Source organism: Monosiga brevicollis, genomic scaffold (assembly GCF_000002865.3).
Source record: "Monosiga brevicollis MX1 MONBRscaffold_26 genomic scaffold, whole genome shotgun sequence".
NCBI lineage: Eukaryota > Choanoflagellata > Craspedida > Salpingoecidae > Monosiga > Monosiga brevicollis.
In genome coordinates this window covers 234,833-247,865 of record NW_001865063.1, presented here as the reverse complement: position 1 = coordinate 247,865, position 13,033 = coordinate 234,833, and the positions used below count along the sequence as shown (strand labels likewise).

The following is a 13,033-nucleotide window of genomic DNA, read 5'->3' as shown; positions in this document are numbered from 1 at the left end:
AAAGCACAAGCTGCTCGAAAGGCTGCTCGCTCGAAAGGCATTTGAGCACTCTTGTGGGGACTAGGATGTAAACTATCTAGCCAGGTTCAGTACATGTATTCTTGAACACACGCCAGTCTGAGATTGAGATCTGTTAGCTGGACCATGCTGTGTTTGTGGTCGTGTTCCAGACGCCAAAGGTCGGCAGGGTGCTGTTGAAAATTTTGTTGAGGTAGTTGCGGTAGATGTGATGCCGATCAAAGCAGAGAGCACACCATGGACTTAGATGGGATAGGCTGGGCGTCGAGTTTTTGAAGCAGACGTCGCAGCTGAGGTCATGCCCCGTGTCATAGCGCAAAAACACGCCCGTCTGATTCACTTGGGTCAAGTGGACGGCTGGATCCTGGCTGTCATCAACTTGCAATAGACAAGCTAGGGAATCGGATGTTGGGACCCAGTGCTGTCGACGCATATAGCCCAGAATACCAGGACAAGCAAAAGCAACTGCTGGAACAGGCGCCTCGGGTGTAGAGTGGTTGATTGCCGTCAGGAAAGCGAGCCCCGCCCCAAGACTGTGCCCTGTGGTCACCAGGCTGGCGGAGGGGTATTGTGCCTGCACCTTGGCTACCAGATGCAGGGCATTGGTCACGTAGTCGTAGGTTGAGCGATTAAAGTTTTGGCAATAAGAGGGGGGCTGTAGCCACGGGTGCCAAATGAGCCAGTCGGCGCAATTGTCCACCTGACCAGAGGGTGAGCTCTCGTTGAGATCCTGCCGGAGCATGGAGAGATCAACCGCGGGCAGGCTGGTCAGGGCGGGCAACAGAGCACGGAAGTACGATCAAGGCAGGGGAGCATGTGCAGACGGCTCAAAAACGCCCGCGGTGGCAAGTGAGGCAATGGACGATCAGCCACGAACCGTGCCCCGGAAGGCGATGATGATGCGTTGGGGATCAGTCTCGGCTTGGAGCACAATGGCGTGAAGGCCGAAATCAGGGGCCAAGCGTGTGAGCTCGCGGTAGCCCCCGACGTTGCTGGTCGATCCGTTGGTGTACGTGTCGGTGGTCACGTTGGCAAAGGCACCGATGATGGCGTGCCACTCGGACACGGTCAAGTTGCCTGCCCGCAACTGCGCGAGGTCCGACCAAGGCGAGGCATAGCGACAGCTCGTCGATGCAGAGGAGTACGACAGCACCCATACCAACATCACTGCCGCAAGCCGCCAGCTTGCAGCATCCGTCCCACACAATCCCATCTTGACTGACATGCCGCACGGTCAAAGCCCGACGCTTGACGCGCTCGCCCCCGTACCCTCCCTCACAAAGGGCGGAGGCAGCGCAGATGTCGGATCCGATGTGTGTGTGTGTGTGTGTGTGTGTGTGTGTGTGTGTGTGTGTGTGTGTGTGTGTGTGTGTGTGTGTGTGTGTGTGTGTGTGTGTGTGTGTGTGTGTGTGTGTGTGTGTGTGTGTGTGTGTGTGAAAAACTTGGTGAGACAAGTTTTGATTTTTTTCTTTTTTTTTTTAATGGTGGGGAAAGGGGTGATTTTGAACATGGGTTGACAGTCCTTACATGTACTGCGTGCAGTTGCGGAAGGCATTCACGCCTGCGGTGGTGGGGCTGGCTGTTCACAGAACATTGTAGGCAAGAAAAGGCCAGGCGACAGATCTTGCATCAGCAGTTATGATCAATTTAGGGGACATTGGTTGCGCAAAGGTGTGACCAGGGGCGTCAAGGGTTCTTTGACAATCAGTGTTTTGTGCAGGCCCGAGGCGCAGGTTTAGTCGTCAGCGACATCCTCCTTGGCCTCTGCTTGGTCGGAATCGTCCGAGTCGCTCGAATCGCTCGAATCAAAGCGGAAACTGTTGCCAGGAGACTTGACAAGACGAGCAAAGTACAGGGGCCCAAAACCAGAGCGATCAGGTAGAGCGATAAAGCCACACTCGGTGGGCTCGGCAAACCAGCTTGGACACGTGCTCTACTCAGTGTGGTCGCCGTACACGAAATGAGGGGCGAAAGAAAAGGCGTAACGTCAATGAAACAGATGGCGCCGGGGGCTTACATCGACGCTGAGGGTACCGCCGCTGCGCTTGATGATTGTGCGGACAACGTCGTCGTTTTCCATATCAGATAGAGCACACGTGGAATAGACCACCGTACCCCCGGGCTACGCAACCACCGGGAATGACCGCCGGAAATGACCAGGCGTGAGTCAAGGTGGTGGGTTTTGCTCAGCGAGTGGAAAGCGCCTCACCTTCAGGGCCTGTGCAGCCGCCCATAACAGTTGAATCTACTCCAAACACCGGGGGCAGAGTTTTCGTGGCGATCAGCACGGGGGATCAGCAGCACGAGGGATCAGGCTGGCAATGCATCAACGAGCCCGTGTGTGTCTCTCAAGGTCAACTGGCGGCGCACCTGGCGCTTGCTATTGGCACGAATACGCGTGGGAGACCAGACGGCCAGCTCATCAAGATCCATAAGAACGTGTCTGTGGTGGGCAGGCGGTCAAGATCTTGAGTACCGAGCTGGCTGACAATACCGAGCTGAGGTAAGCTTGCCAGCAACGAATTGCAGCCAACGCACCGATCACTTGAGCAGGGGGCATCAACGAGGATCTTTGAATATTGTTCCTTGCCCAAAGCACGGGCTCTGTATATCCAAGGAAACAGCTTGAGACATCGGCCGGCAAGAAAAATATGTGCGTCAGGACATTGGACTGAGAAACGCACCGAGTGCCGTCCAGGCCGGTGACGCGCACACCCTTGTGACGGATGCGTTCGGGCAAATAGTCGATCATGACACGCTGCAGGCGGGATTGCCGGCCGCTTGCCCTGAGCGAGCACAGGGGCATGGCAGCGCCAATAGCAAACATACATACAGAGAGACACGAATACAAACACACGCACACAAACAAACAAACTTCCTGGTCAGATCATGGTACCCGACAAGCCCTTTGAGTGCGTTGAAAGCAGGTAGCAGGGTATGGGCGGCAGGCATCGCACCGTTCATTGGCCTGGATGTGTCCTCGGCCGTCCAGCTGTTCTGCCAGAATGAGAGCCTTACCGCCAGGAGCAGCGCAGAGATCCAAAACCGTGTCTCCCGCTGCGACCAAGAGGGCCATAGGCTGAGATGAGAGGGGCCAGAGGGAATCCTTGCCAAGGTTTGTGACAGAAACTCACGTTGAACATTGAGGGCAAGGGCAGCTAGAATGCTGCTAGGGTCCATGAGATAGTAGTCAAGAAGGCCCGTAACCTCGCAACGTGGGGGTGGGGCAAAATCCCTGTGCGGGTAGGGGTCAAGGGTGAATTGGCGGCACCGGGCATGCCGCGGAGGAAAGAGGGTGAGAGGTCCAGGTCCGACCTGGGCACGGGGGTGGTCGCGTCGGGGTCAGCGGGGAGGCGATATGCTTCCACATTGTCGCCCAGCTCGTGGACCCGCTCCGCATCCGGATAAGCATCAAGGAGGCGGGAGCGGGAGCGGTCGATGTTTCCAGCGCGGTTGAGCCGGGCGACGTGGGAGACGGGGCGCACCAGCGCCGCCTGCAGGTCTGACCATCTGCTCGCAATGGCCCCAGCAGCACGACACGTGGTGGGAGGATGAGCGTCAGGCAAGATTGTAGCCACGGGGACACACGAGGGTCCCGCTGAGCAGAGTCAGCAGGAGTCACGTACCGGCTTCCATACTGGCGGCGATGGAACTCGGAGAGCCGGTGCAGGCCCTCTCGCGCTGCCGCTGCCGTTGATGCCTCCATCTCGACGGATTGATGGATGGAAAATCCTGTTCAGACAAGTATGACAAGTCAAGTGCGTGTTTGTGAATCATTCAAGCGTTACTTTTAGCGGTTCAGCGATTGAAAGTTTGGCAGAGTAATTTCCTTGAATGATTAACTTTGTGTAGGATTTAGAGTACTTTATGTAGTTTCAAACCGAATGGTAAGCCAAGAAGATGAATTTAAATGACAGATTATTGTCTATCAAAGTATCATAGGAGTCCAACTTGGGTCTGCGTGTCCAACTGTACAAGAGAGGAGCGAAGAACAAAAGAAAACAAAAGAGAGAGAGAGAGAGAGAGAGAGAGAGAGAGAGAGATTTAACACAAGCGCAGCAACAGAAGCAGCAGCAGCAGAAGCTACAGCAGGTACGCAGATTCGATCAGGCCTCAAAAGGGCATCCAGTGCAAAGGCCAAGACACCAAGGACAGAGAGAGAGAGAGAGAGAGAGAGAGAGACAGAGAGAGAGGGAGAGGGAGAGGGTAAAAAAGGGCAGGGGTATGAGGTTGAAGTCTCGTTGCGGGATGGCAAGCACTGCTCGCCTCTATCACTGACGGCGAGGGGGAGGGGGTGGGGCAGGGTGGAGCAATGACAAAAGGGCAGCGGGGGTGGTGGGTGTGAGTTTGTAATGTGTTATTTACTCATTGATGCTTGCTTTTGATTAGCTTTGGCTGTCACTTTCTGCAAGCAGGCGCTGTGCCTGGACCGCTACCATGCCCATCGTCCAGCGTACCGTTGAACCGGTCCACGTCAGTGTTTATGCTCTTGCCCAGCCTGCTAGATTCAACCGAGCTCCATGTTGTTGCTCGAGTGTCTGTGTTGAACTAGCTCAAGACTCTTTGGCCTTGTATCTTGTCGCGCTCTTCCATGCCCTTCTCGGCCTGGACGAGCTCGACATTTTAAGATCAAGATTCGTAAAGTTGGCTCACCTTGCCTTGGCTGTTTCTCTTCCTCGATACTACAGCTGTGCCGTGAGCCCTTGCCGCCACGATGCAAGAACGAGCTTCAGCAGGTTGCCGTCAATGCGTTAGCGGGTTGGTTGCCACACCTCTTGGCTCCCCTTTACAGACTCACCCCCCGCCCCCCCCGCCCCCCTCGCTTTTTTTTTTGTGTGTTGTCTGGAACCAAATTTCGACAACACCCCCATTGATCCTCACTTAACGCTGCTTGTACTCAGGCATTCTGCGTCAATTGGGTGATGTGGCTCGCCACGCCGAGGAAATCTTTGGCGATCTAGTTGATATTGCATCCAACATTGCCGAGCGGACTGCGGATGTTGAGAATCGGCTCACCGTCGCTCGCCAGTCCGTTGCGACCATCCAGGTGCCCACCAAGTTTGGTACGAACCGTTTTGCTGCTTTCCCTCCACTCCAGAACCCGAAACTATTACTTGCAGAGCATGACTCTCTCCTCCTCCTCACTTCATCCGCCCTCTGCACACATCTGTCCCCCATTTCTCCTAGACGTGGCCGAGCTGATGTCGGGCGAATCTTACCAGCGCAGCCATCCCTTTGATCAGCGCCTCATCTCCACCATGGCCAAACCAGGCTCACTCGTTGACAAGTATCGCACTTGTGATCCACCCCCAGACCTCAACAAACTCAACCCCTATCGCGATGACAACCTGGTACGCTAGCGCTGCTCTTTCTACTCCCCCCCCCCCCCTTTTTTTTCGCACACTGGGTGTTTTAACCTGCTCGCTCTTGTCGTCTGCGTTGCAATTTCGCACCCCGCCTCACCATGGCTTCCCTCTAATGGCAAAACGATAACAACCAGATTGCTTTGACAAAGTACACGGATCCAGGCTTCTTCCTGCGATTGTGGGTGGAGCAGATGCGTCTTGAAACCGAAGAGCAAAAGAAGAAGCGCAAGCGCCGTAAGAAAAAACAGGCTCGCTCTCAGCAGACCACATCGCGCCGCCAAGTTGCTCGCGTGGCCAAGAAGGAGTACTCAGCCATGGGTTCAGAATTCAACGATGACCAGCGCGCCCTCAAGCAACAACAAATTCAACAGGAGCAACAACAGCTCCGCCAGCAGCAACTGGAGCGTCAAGCCCAGAGTCAGGGCCAGGACATGGGCCCTCCCCCTACCAACGCGCCTGCACCCGCCAAACCCGCCGGCGCGCCACCGCCGCCGCCGCAAAAGCCCGCCGGCGCACCACCCCCACCCCCCTCCAAACCGGGTGCAGCACCACCTCCGCCACCGGGTGGCAACATCCCCCCGCCGCCTCCGACCGACGCCCCGGCCAACATCCCTCCTCCTCCACCCATGGGTGCAACGCCGCCACCGCCGCCACCTCCTGGCGCGGGTGGTGCACCGCCGCCGCCGCCTCCCAACACCGCCAAGCCCGTCTTGGTCCTCGAGGGCATGGAGGATGATGACGCTACGGAAACAGACATGCCGGCTCCCGTGATGCCACCTCCCATGAGCGCTCCGGCGCCCCCGCCACCACCAGGTTCAGGTGCCCCTGCACCACCCCCGGCCCCTCCCATGGGCGCCCCACCTACGGGTGCCCCTCCCCCACCTGGCCCGGCTCCGCCACCCATGGCCAACATCCCAGCACCACCTGGTGCACCCCCGCCGCCAAGCATGGCCCCCTCGGGTGCACCCCCACCCCCAGGACCCCCCGCCCCCCCGCCTGCCCCTGAAAGTCTGGCCAAGGCAGTGGGTGGTGCTGGTGGCCACGGCAATGCCCTTTTGGATGCCATTATGAACAAGCGTCTCAACAAGGTCGATCATCAGGAAGTCCAAAAAGCTCGCCATGCCAGTGCAGGTGGCTCGGATGTTGCCGCCATCCTGGCTCGTCGTATTGCCGTGTACGGCTCTGACTCGGAAGATGATGGCTCGGATGATGAGGATTGGTCCGACGACGAGGAGTGGGACTAAATTGGCCCACAGTTGGGCAAACTTAGAGCTGTCCTCATACAAATCAACTTCTTTCCTCGCTCTCCTCTCTTGTTGTGTCTGCGTTTGCTCTTGTTCCATGCTAATTCGCCAAGGCGTCGATGAAAGGTCAGGGTTCTTGTTCTTGCTGGTGCCACCTTCTCGACATGTCTTGTTTGTTTTTCTCTCCCCTCCAACGGCAGAAGAGAAAGTGTAATTGACAATCTCTTGCCTTGGGCCAATCTTTTTCTCGATTATCTCAAAAGGCATTCGCACGAAAAGCGTCGCCCTCTGCACAACTGATGTGGTTTAGGCTGAGCTGTTGGGTGAAAACGTGGTGGCGAGCAAAGCAAAGTACTGCGACAACAAAGACGACAAAATGCGAACAAGCCCGTCTTGATGGGAGCTGCCGGAAGGTGTTCTTGTTCGACGATGTCTTTCAAATGGGTTTAAGTGGATCCAAAGTCCCGCATCCACTTCTCGTACTTGTCCAAGTCCGCCTGTTGATGGATTCGAGGGTGAGCTTGGCCACATTTACACTGCGCAATAGGTCCCGGTTTTGATACAATCTCAAACCTTGCTCGGTAATATAAGAGTAAGCTTACCGGAGAAACCGAGGGCGCCACCTTGCCCAGCGCATCGACCAAATCTTGCTGCGAGGTGGGCAGGTTCAACTTGTCCTTACCCATGGCCTTGATTTCAGCGGGGGATTTGCCCGCGATGGCACGTCGCATTGACTAGAAAAAGCAAGGTAAAGCAAAACGCCCAAACAACATTGGTGTCGTGTGAGCACAAGGGAAAGAGTATGGACGAGGATGGTGCGCATGGGTGGGCTGGGCCGAGTACCGCCTCACGCACCATCATGGCAGCGTCACGGCAGACGTTGGTGAGATCAGCACCCGAATACCCATCCGACTTTTTGGCAATAGCGTCCAAATCGACATCATCGGCCAGCTCAACGCTCTTCAGGTTAATGTCCAACAGCTGGCGACGTCCCTCCGCTGTCAGCCAGATCAAAGAAGAGGAAGGCACATCGGTAGATGGATAGATAGATAGATAGACGCAGGAAGATAAGAGGAACAAACAGGGCAGCATGGAGAGAGTAACAGGGAGACACAAAGGTGAGGAAGACAAAGGCCGGCCTGCTACGCATCGTGTTCTTCGCTTGAAAGTATATGCCAACCACACCCGACTTACGCGAGGGCAAGGGGATGTAGATGCGCTTCTCGAGGCGACGACGGAGTGCCTCATCAATCTGCCAAGGGAAGTTGGTGGCAGCCAACACCATGACAACATTTGAGCTGTCACCCGTGGCACCATCCACGCCGTCCATTTGGACCAGCAGCTCTGACTTGATGCGACGCGAGGCCTCGTGCTCATTGGAACCTAGCAGAGGTAAAAAGAGAGGCAGGTGAGGAGGTACTCAGAAGAGCAGAAACACAGCTCTCTCTGTCGGGTGTTTGATCAACCGCGAGGGCTGAGTGGGCCTTTGCATGAGAGACTCAACAAACACGTGGTTGTTCCAAGCACACAGCACACAAAGACACATACATACCGCCACGCGAGCTGGCCAAGGAATCAATCTCGTCAATAAAAATGGTGGTGGGTGCATAATGCCGAGCCATTTCAAAGAGGAGGCGCACGAGCTTTTCGCCATCACCACGATACTTGCTCGACAGCGTGGATGAGGTCACATTGAAGAAGGTTGTGTTGCACTCGGTTGCAACGGCCTGGCATGGACAGGGCAGAGTGTGAATGGCCCCCACAGTAGTTTTTGGACTCGGGGTAATTTGGCGGTTAGCAGGATGCCTTGACATGATGCGCAAGGATACGGGCTGCTTTTCTAACCTTGGCCAGCAACGTTTTGCCGGTACCAGGCGGGCCGGTCATGAGCACGCCCTTCCATGGGCGACGAATGCCAGTAAAGTAGTCGGGTAGCAGCATGGGCAGAACCACCGCTTCCTCCAGCAGTTTCTTGGCCTCGCCATGGCCGGCAATGTCATCCCAGTGCACGTTGGGGTTGGTAGTGATCATGTCGCGTTCAAGCATGGACACCAATTCTGGGTCCCAGCCCCGAGCTGCAATCACGTTGGTGTGTGCGGGTGAGCCGTGCTCGAAACAGGCAATGTGACTGGGTGAAAAATTTGGTTTGAAGTCGTGGCCCGGGAGAGCAGCAAACCTTCGGCATCAAAGCTGGGCTTGCTGCGTTCGCCGTCATCCTTCTTGCGGTCGTTGGTCTTGTCACTTCCACCGCGCCCACCGCGAGCTACACCAGACCAATACAAACCGATCAAACGTGGCAATGAAGCAACCGGCGCCCGTGAGGGTGTGTCACAGATGCGGATGGCGACGATGGCGACTCGTCCAATGACACACCTGGGACGCGACCATAGCCAGAGCTTTGAACTCCAGAGGTAGAGGTGGATCGACCACCGGCGCGAGCCTTGTCGCCCGGGCGCGAACGGCCAGAGCCCCCAGATGACCCCCCAGTACCGGGGCGGCGACCATTGGCAACACCAGGTGCGCGAATGTTGCCCGTTTTGGGAGGGTTCCTGCTGTTCAAGATAACGAGGGGCAAGAGAGTTTGAGAGTTTGAGAGAGTTTGAGAGAGACGCGGGGAGGTCAAGTCTTGACTTTGTGCGAGAACGGGGTGGAAGGAGCCCTCCTTGAGAACATTGGCCTGTGCACAGGAGCGTGGTGTTGGATGTGTACAAACCTCGCTTTGGGCTTGCTGTAAGAGGGACGGTCCAGAGGTGGGGGCGGGCCCCACACATCTGGGTCGTTCTCATCTGCGGCCGAGGCGCTGGCTACAATTCCAAGTCACATCGAAAACGGGAAAGAAATGATGTGAGAGGGGCCATTCAACTGTGGCAAGTGTCGTTGGGACCCACCTTCCGGCTCGGGCTTGCTGAGAAACTGAGCGAGTTCAGTGCGAATTTGCTTGACTTGCTCAAGTTCTTGCGAAACTTGCAGCGATGCCTGTGTGTCGATACAACGCCACAAGATGAGCCAGCCGGCCGCGCAAAGACACAAGCAAAACAAATACGCAAACACAAGAAAAAAAAACGTTGTGGCAGACGCGGGCGGGAAATGGAGAATCTCACCTGTTTCCACTTGGCGCGGGAAGCAAGATCACAGCTGCCCATGTGCTGGGAAATGGCCTGTTGTACACCTAGATGCCAGATTGGGGCAGGGTGAGGAAGAGCCCGTTCATGACAAAAAAAAAAAAAAAAAAAAAAAAAAAGCCAAAGTTGGTTGCACCCAAGATATCCTCTGCTAGCACGGCACGGCTGGCAGCTTGGATGTTGTGCGTTTGGCAGCATGGGCACACCTTCGTAATAGACGAGTGAGGTGTCGTAGTTGCCGAGCAGCGCAAACTCGCGCGCCATCTTCAGCTCATCCGGAATCCGCATAATGGCTGCCATATCGCTGGTTGCCAACAACCTGCCGAAAATGCACCCATCAGTGTGAGTCTACTCTAGTCCACAACCATGCTCGCGCATCTCTAGCATATTGACAGTCAAGTCAGTATCCCTAAATCCATGCCCCGTCTGACCGTCCCACCACCACCACCGCCACTTGTCGTCGTCATCGCCGCCGCCGCCATCGTCGTCGTCGTCGCCGGTTGTCGTCTCACCTGTTTCTCCTTTCAAATGCCACACACACACACACACTCTCTCTCTCTCTCTCTCAATTTTTTTTTTTTTAAATTTCGTAGAGTTTTTGGGCATTGAACCAAATCGTATATTAGTCTGAAAGTTACTGCATTTTCTTTTACAGGTTTGGTTGATCTACAGCAAGAGTCTTCAAAATTTCCTTCTTCTTCTTCGTTTTCTTCTTCGTTTTCTTCTTCTTCGTCTTCTACTGCTGCTGAATGATGAAAATTTCACTGCGTTCGCCGATACTCGGGTTTGCGGTCTCGAGCGTCGAGGTTGGAAGTCGCCGGTAGGCGAGATGCTGGCAATTTGCAATTCACGGGTCGCTCAGGACCGACTTGTGCTTGCTCGGCAAGCTTACAGAGACAAAAGGATGGATCCAGGTGTGTTGTGAGTGACAGGTCGCCAGGCATAACACCTTAGCGTCGGCGTTGAGCTCGTGTTGTGCGGGCAGTCGTGGCGACGTTGGTGCTTGCCAAGTCCACACGACTCTGCCGGGCGGGGCGCTTGGGCGAAGAGGTCACGCCTTTGGACTTGGCAGGCATTCGACGAGTTGTGGTTTTGATGGACTTGGTCTTCGACGGCGACGGGGTGTCCGGCTGACCTTGCGCATCTTTACGAGCACGCTTTTGCTCCGTCTTGGCGGCCTTTTCTGCAAGGCGGAACGCCTTGATATCTGCTACTAATTCGCTCGGCAAGCAAGGTGCAAAGGCAGGCAGTTCAGCTGCAAACAGCAGGCTAGACATTCCCGCATACCCGGCAATTTGAAAGCACATCATGCGTGAGCCAAGCAAAGGGTTGCACGCTGAAGGCTATGGCATGAGGGGTTTTCTTATCAATCCAGCACCAAAAGCTCAGAGGATCATACCTATGTGCCCATCCCGCGTAGGAACCATATCGAGCACGGAAAAGGTCGCCAACCCGCTTGTATATCGTGGGTGTCAGCGAGCGGGCATGAGCCAGCTCCTTGTCCATGTCCCTCACCGCAATCTGTAGTCACGCATTCAGTTCCGTTGAGGTTGTGCAGATTCCACAACCACGGTACTTTTGCCAGGCACAGGGGCGGACCTGCCAAACGTGCGTGTCCACGGGTATTGCGCCAATCTGATCCAACGAAAACAGCGCTACACAATCCGCCACCTTGGGCCCCACCCCGGCAAACTGCACGAGAGCCTATTGTCCTTGCGGCAAACTGCAATGAGAATGCTTGACATGGCAGAAACCGTTTTATAAGTAACAGCACAGACGTGAAGAAGAAACCACACACACCTCTTGCACTTGTGCGTAGGGCTGCGTTCGCAGACGCTCGAGATAGGGCTCGCCTCCCAAGCGCTGCAGGGCCTGACACGTCTCTGTAATAAACTTGGCCCTATTACCGTGAATTCATTGGATAAGCAACGCTCGAGACCTTCCTTGCAAAACACGGTAAGCGGCTTTATCGTACCGATAGCCCAGACCAAGTTCACGCAAATGAGCTTCGCCAGCTTGACTCAGGGACGTGAGAGTGGGAAAGGAATACAGGATTTGGCCCGTGGCCAGCTGGCCAGCCGGTTGACCATAGTGCTGTTTCAAGCGGTCCAGCATCTGCCACCACGTGTCCAGAAACATGATGGTTATTAGCATGGCCTCAATACTGCTGAGAAACGCTCCCGAGGTGCAATTCCTGGAAGGCTTGGTGCACCACCAAGAGCAGCGTCCAGCAGCGTACCAAAGTGATGCGGCCAATGTTGTTGTTGGAGGAGCAGATGAAGGAGATGAGGCATTCAAAGGGTGGCTGGCGCAGCACCCGAAGGCCGGGTAAATGATCAGCAATGGTCTACAAAAGTCGACGTGTCCCCGTAACCGTTGGGAATAGTGCCACGGTAAGCTGCGGCAGTCGATACTCCCGCGTTGTTCTTTCGAGCATGCCACAAAGTGACCCACCTTCATTCGGGGATCAGCGGCCGCCCAAGTGGCGTAAAGGCGAGACAGAGAAACATCAAGCTGAAAATAATCGCGCAAAGCATGGTAGATCGAGGCTTCCTCTGGGATGGGAGACAATTGAGCCGCATTCACCGGCTCATTTTGCAATTCAGGTGCGGTGCCCTCCAAGGGCAACACTGCATACACGACCGCCGGACCACTGGGTAACCGAGCATGACGTAAAATGACGGCGCGACCAGCCAGCTATGTGGGTGCGATTCATGCCGCCAGACATGTCGGTGAGGAATACTTCTTGTGGCGCCCTGAAGCGTTTCCTTTGGTACTGCCCGAGGACCAGGCCCGCCTCTTACCACGGTTGCAAACGCCTCATTAAAAGCTGGCACACCAACTTGGTCCGTGATGGCGGGTGGCTCGAACGCAGCAGCGTCCACCTTGTCAATGACAGGTTCCTGTGATGGTTCAAGACTCAAGTGGCTCCATCCAAACGCTTGTCCACACGTCAAAGCGTGCCTCAAGTGCAACTCTTGCAGGTTGGCGCTCAACAGCCGCCATCCCAACTTGGGCGCCAGCGCCATTTTTCTCCATCAAAGCAAGATAGATGCAAAAAAATTCGAAAAAAAAAATAAAATTTTTTTGACGACTTGTGAATGTTTTTTTTTTTTCTTGAGCGGGGGATGGGGACGAGCATTTGTAACGGTCGGCTCGTGTGGGTACCTGAGTAAAATATAATACCGGCAGGCTCTTGTGGGTATCTTATTACAATAGTACCAATCGGCTCGCGTCGGTGCACCCCGTCAACTTCAAAATTGTTACTCCCATCATCTCAAAT

General features: G+C 55.3%; 5 protein-coding genes across 5 annotated transcripts; 1 reads left to right on the top strand and 4 right to left on the bottom strand.

Moving 5' to 3' along the window:
- Window positions 1–133: 133 nt before the first annotated feature.
- On the bottom strand, window positions 134–1,231 carry MONBRDRAFT_28432 (uncharacterized protein; the record flags this gene model as incomplete). The annotated part of the gene is made up of 2 exons (XM_001748832.1): window positions 134–748; window positions 896–1,231. The coding sequence occupies 2 exons, from the start codon at window positions 1,229–1,231 to the stop codon at window positions 134–136; spliced, it is 951 nt and encodes a 316-aa protein (XP_001748884.1).
- A 522-nt stretch (window positions 1,232–1,753) lies between these two features.
- On the bottom strand, window positions 1,754–3,724 carry MONBRDRAFT_28431 (uncharacterized protein; the record flags this gene model as incomplete). Its single annotated transcript, XM_001748831.1, has 10 exons — window positions 1,754–1,951; window positions 2,036–2,140; window positions 2,228–2,263; window positions 2,389–2,461; window positions 2,557–2,622; window positions 2,703–2,804; window positions 2,976–3,075; window positions 3,153–3,253; window positions 3,334–3,528; window positions 3,645–3,724. The coding sequence occupies 10 exons, from the start codon at window positions 3,722–3,724 to the stop codon at window positions 1,754–1,756; spliced, it is 1,056 nt and encodes a 351-aa protein (XP_001748883.1).
- Window positions 3,725–4,384: 660 nt separating this feature from the next.
- MONBRDRAFT_38487 (uncharacterized protein) lies at window positions 4,385–6,865 on the top strand. The gene is made up of 5 exons (XM_001748895.1): window positions 4,385–4,491; window positions 4,707–4,776; window positions 4,920–5,081; window positions 5,206–5,369; window positions 5,534–6,865. Exons 1-5 carry the CDS (start codon window positions 4,456–4,458, stop codon window positions 6,626–6,628), a joined length of 1,527 nt encoding a protein of 508 aa, XP_001748947.1. The 5' UTR covers window positions 4,385–4,455; the 3' UTR covers window positions 6,629–6,865.
- A 209-nt stretch (window positions 6,866–7,074) lies between these two features.
- MONBRDRAFT_28429 (uncharacterized protein) lies at window positions 7,075–10,050 on the bottom strand (the record flags this gene model as incomplete). Its single annotated transcript, XM_001748830.1, has 13 exons — window positions 7,075–7,125; window positions 7,231–7,362; window positions 7,484–7,626; window positions 7,823–8,011; window positions 8,181–8,355; window positions 8,474–8,703; window positions 8,805–8,891; window positions 8,913–9,001; window positions 9,143–9,180; window positions 9,314–9,414; window positions 9,517–9,604; window positions 9,730–9,797; window positions 9,957–10,050. The coding sequence occupies 13 exons, from the start codon at window positions 10,048–10,050 to the stop codon at window positions 7,075–7,077; spliced, it is 1,485 nt and encodes a 494-aa protein (XP_001748882.1).
- A 650-nt stretch (window positions 10,051–10,700) lies between these two features.
- On the bottom strand, window positions 10,701–12,779 carry MONBRDRAFT_28428 (uncharacterized protein; the record flags this gene model as incomplete). The annotated part of the gene is made up of 8 exons (XM_001748829.1): window positions 10,701–11,019; window positions 11,150–11,271; window positions 11,350–11,385; window positions 11,551–11,650; window positions 11,726–11,865; window positions 11,990–12,097; window positions 12,205–12,447; window positions 12,555–12,779. The coding sequence occupies 8 exons, from the start codon at window positions 12,777–12,779 to the stop codon at window positions 10,701–10,703; spliced, it is 1,293 nt and encodes a 430-aa protein (XP_001748881.1).
- Between the last annotated feature and the right edge of the window lie 254 nt (window positions 12,780–13,033).

What these genes read in the sequence shown, in the direction of transcription:
- MONBRDRAFT_38487 (XM_001748895.1), top strand. Translation starts at nt 4,456, where the DNA reads ATGCCCATCGTCCAGCGTACCGTTGAACCGGTCCAC. An exon ending in GTACCGTTGAACCGGTCCAC is followed by an intron (nt 4,492 to 4,706) that starts GTCAGTGTTTAT and finishes TCGATACTACAG; the next exon opens with CTGTGCCGTGAGCCCTTGCC. An exon ending in CCTATCGCGATGACAACCTG is followed by an intron (nt 5,370 to 5,533) that starts GTACGCTAGCGC and finishes GCTTTGACAAAG; the next exon opens with TACACGGATCCAGGCTTCTT.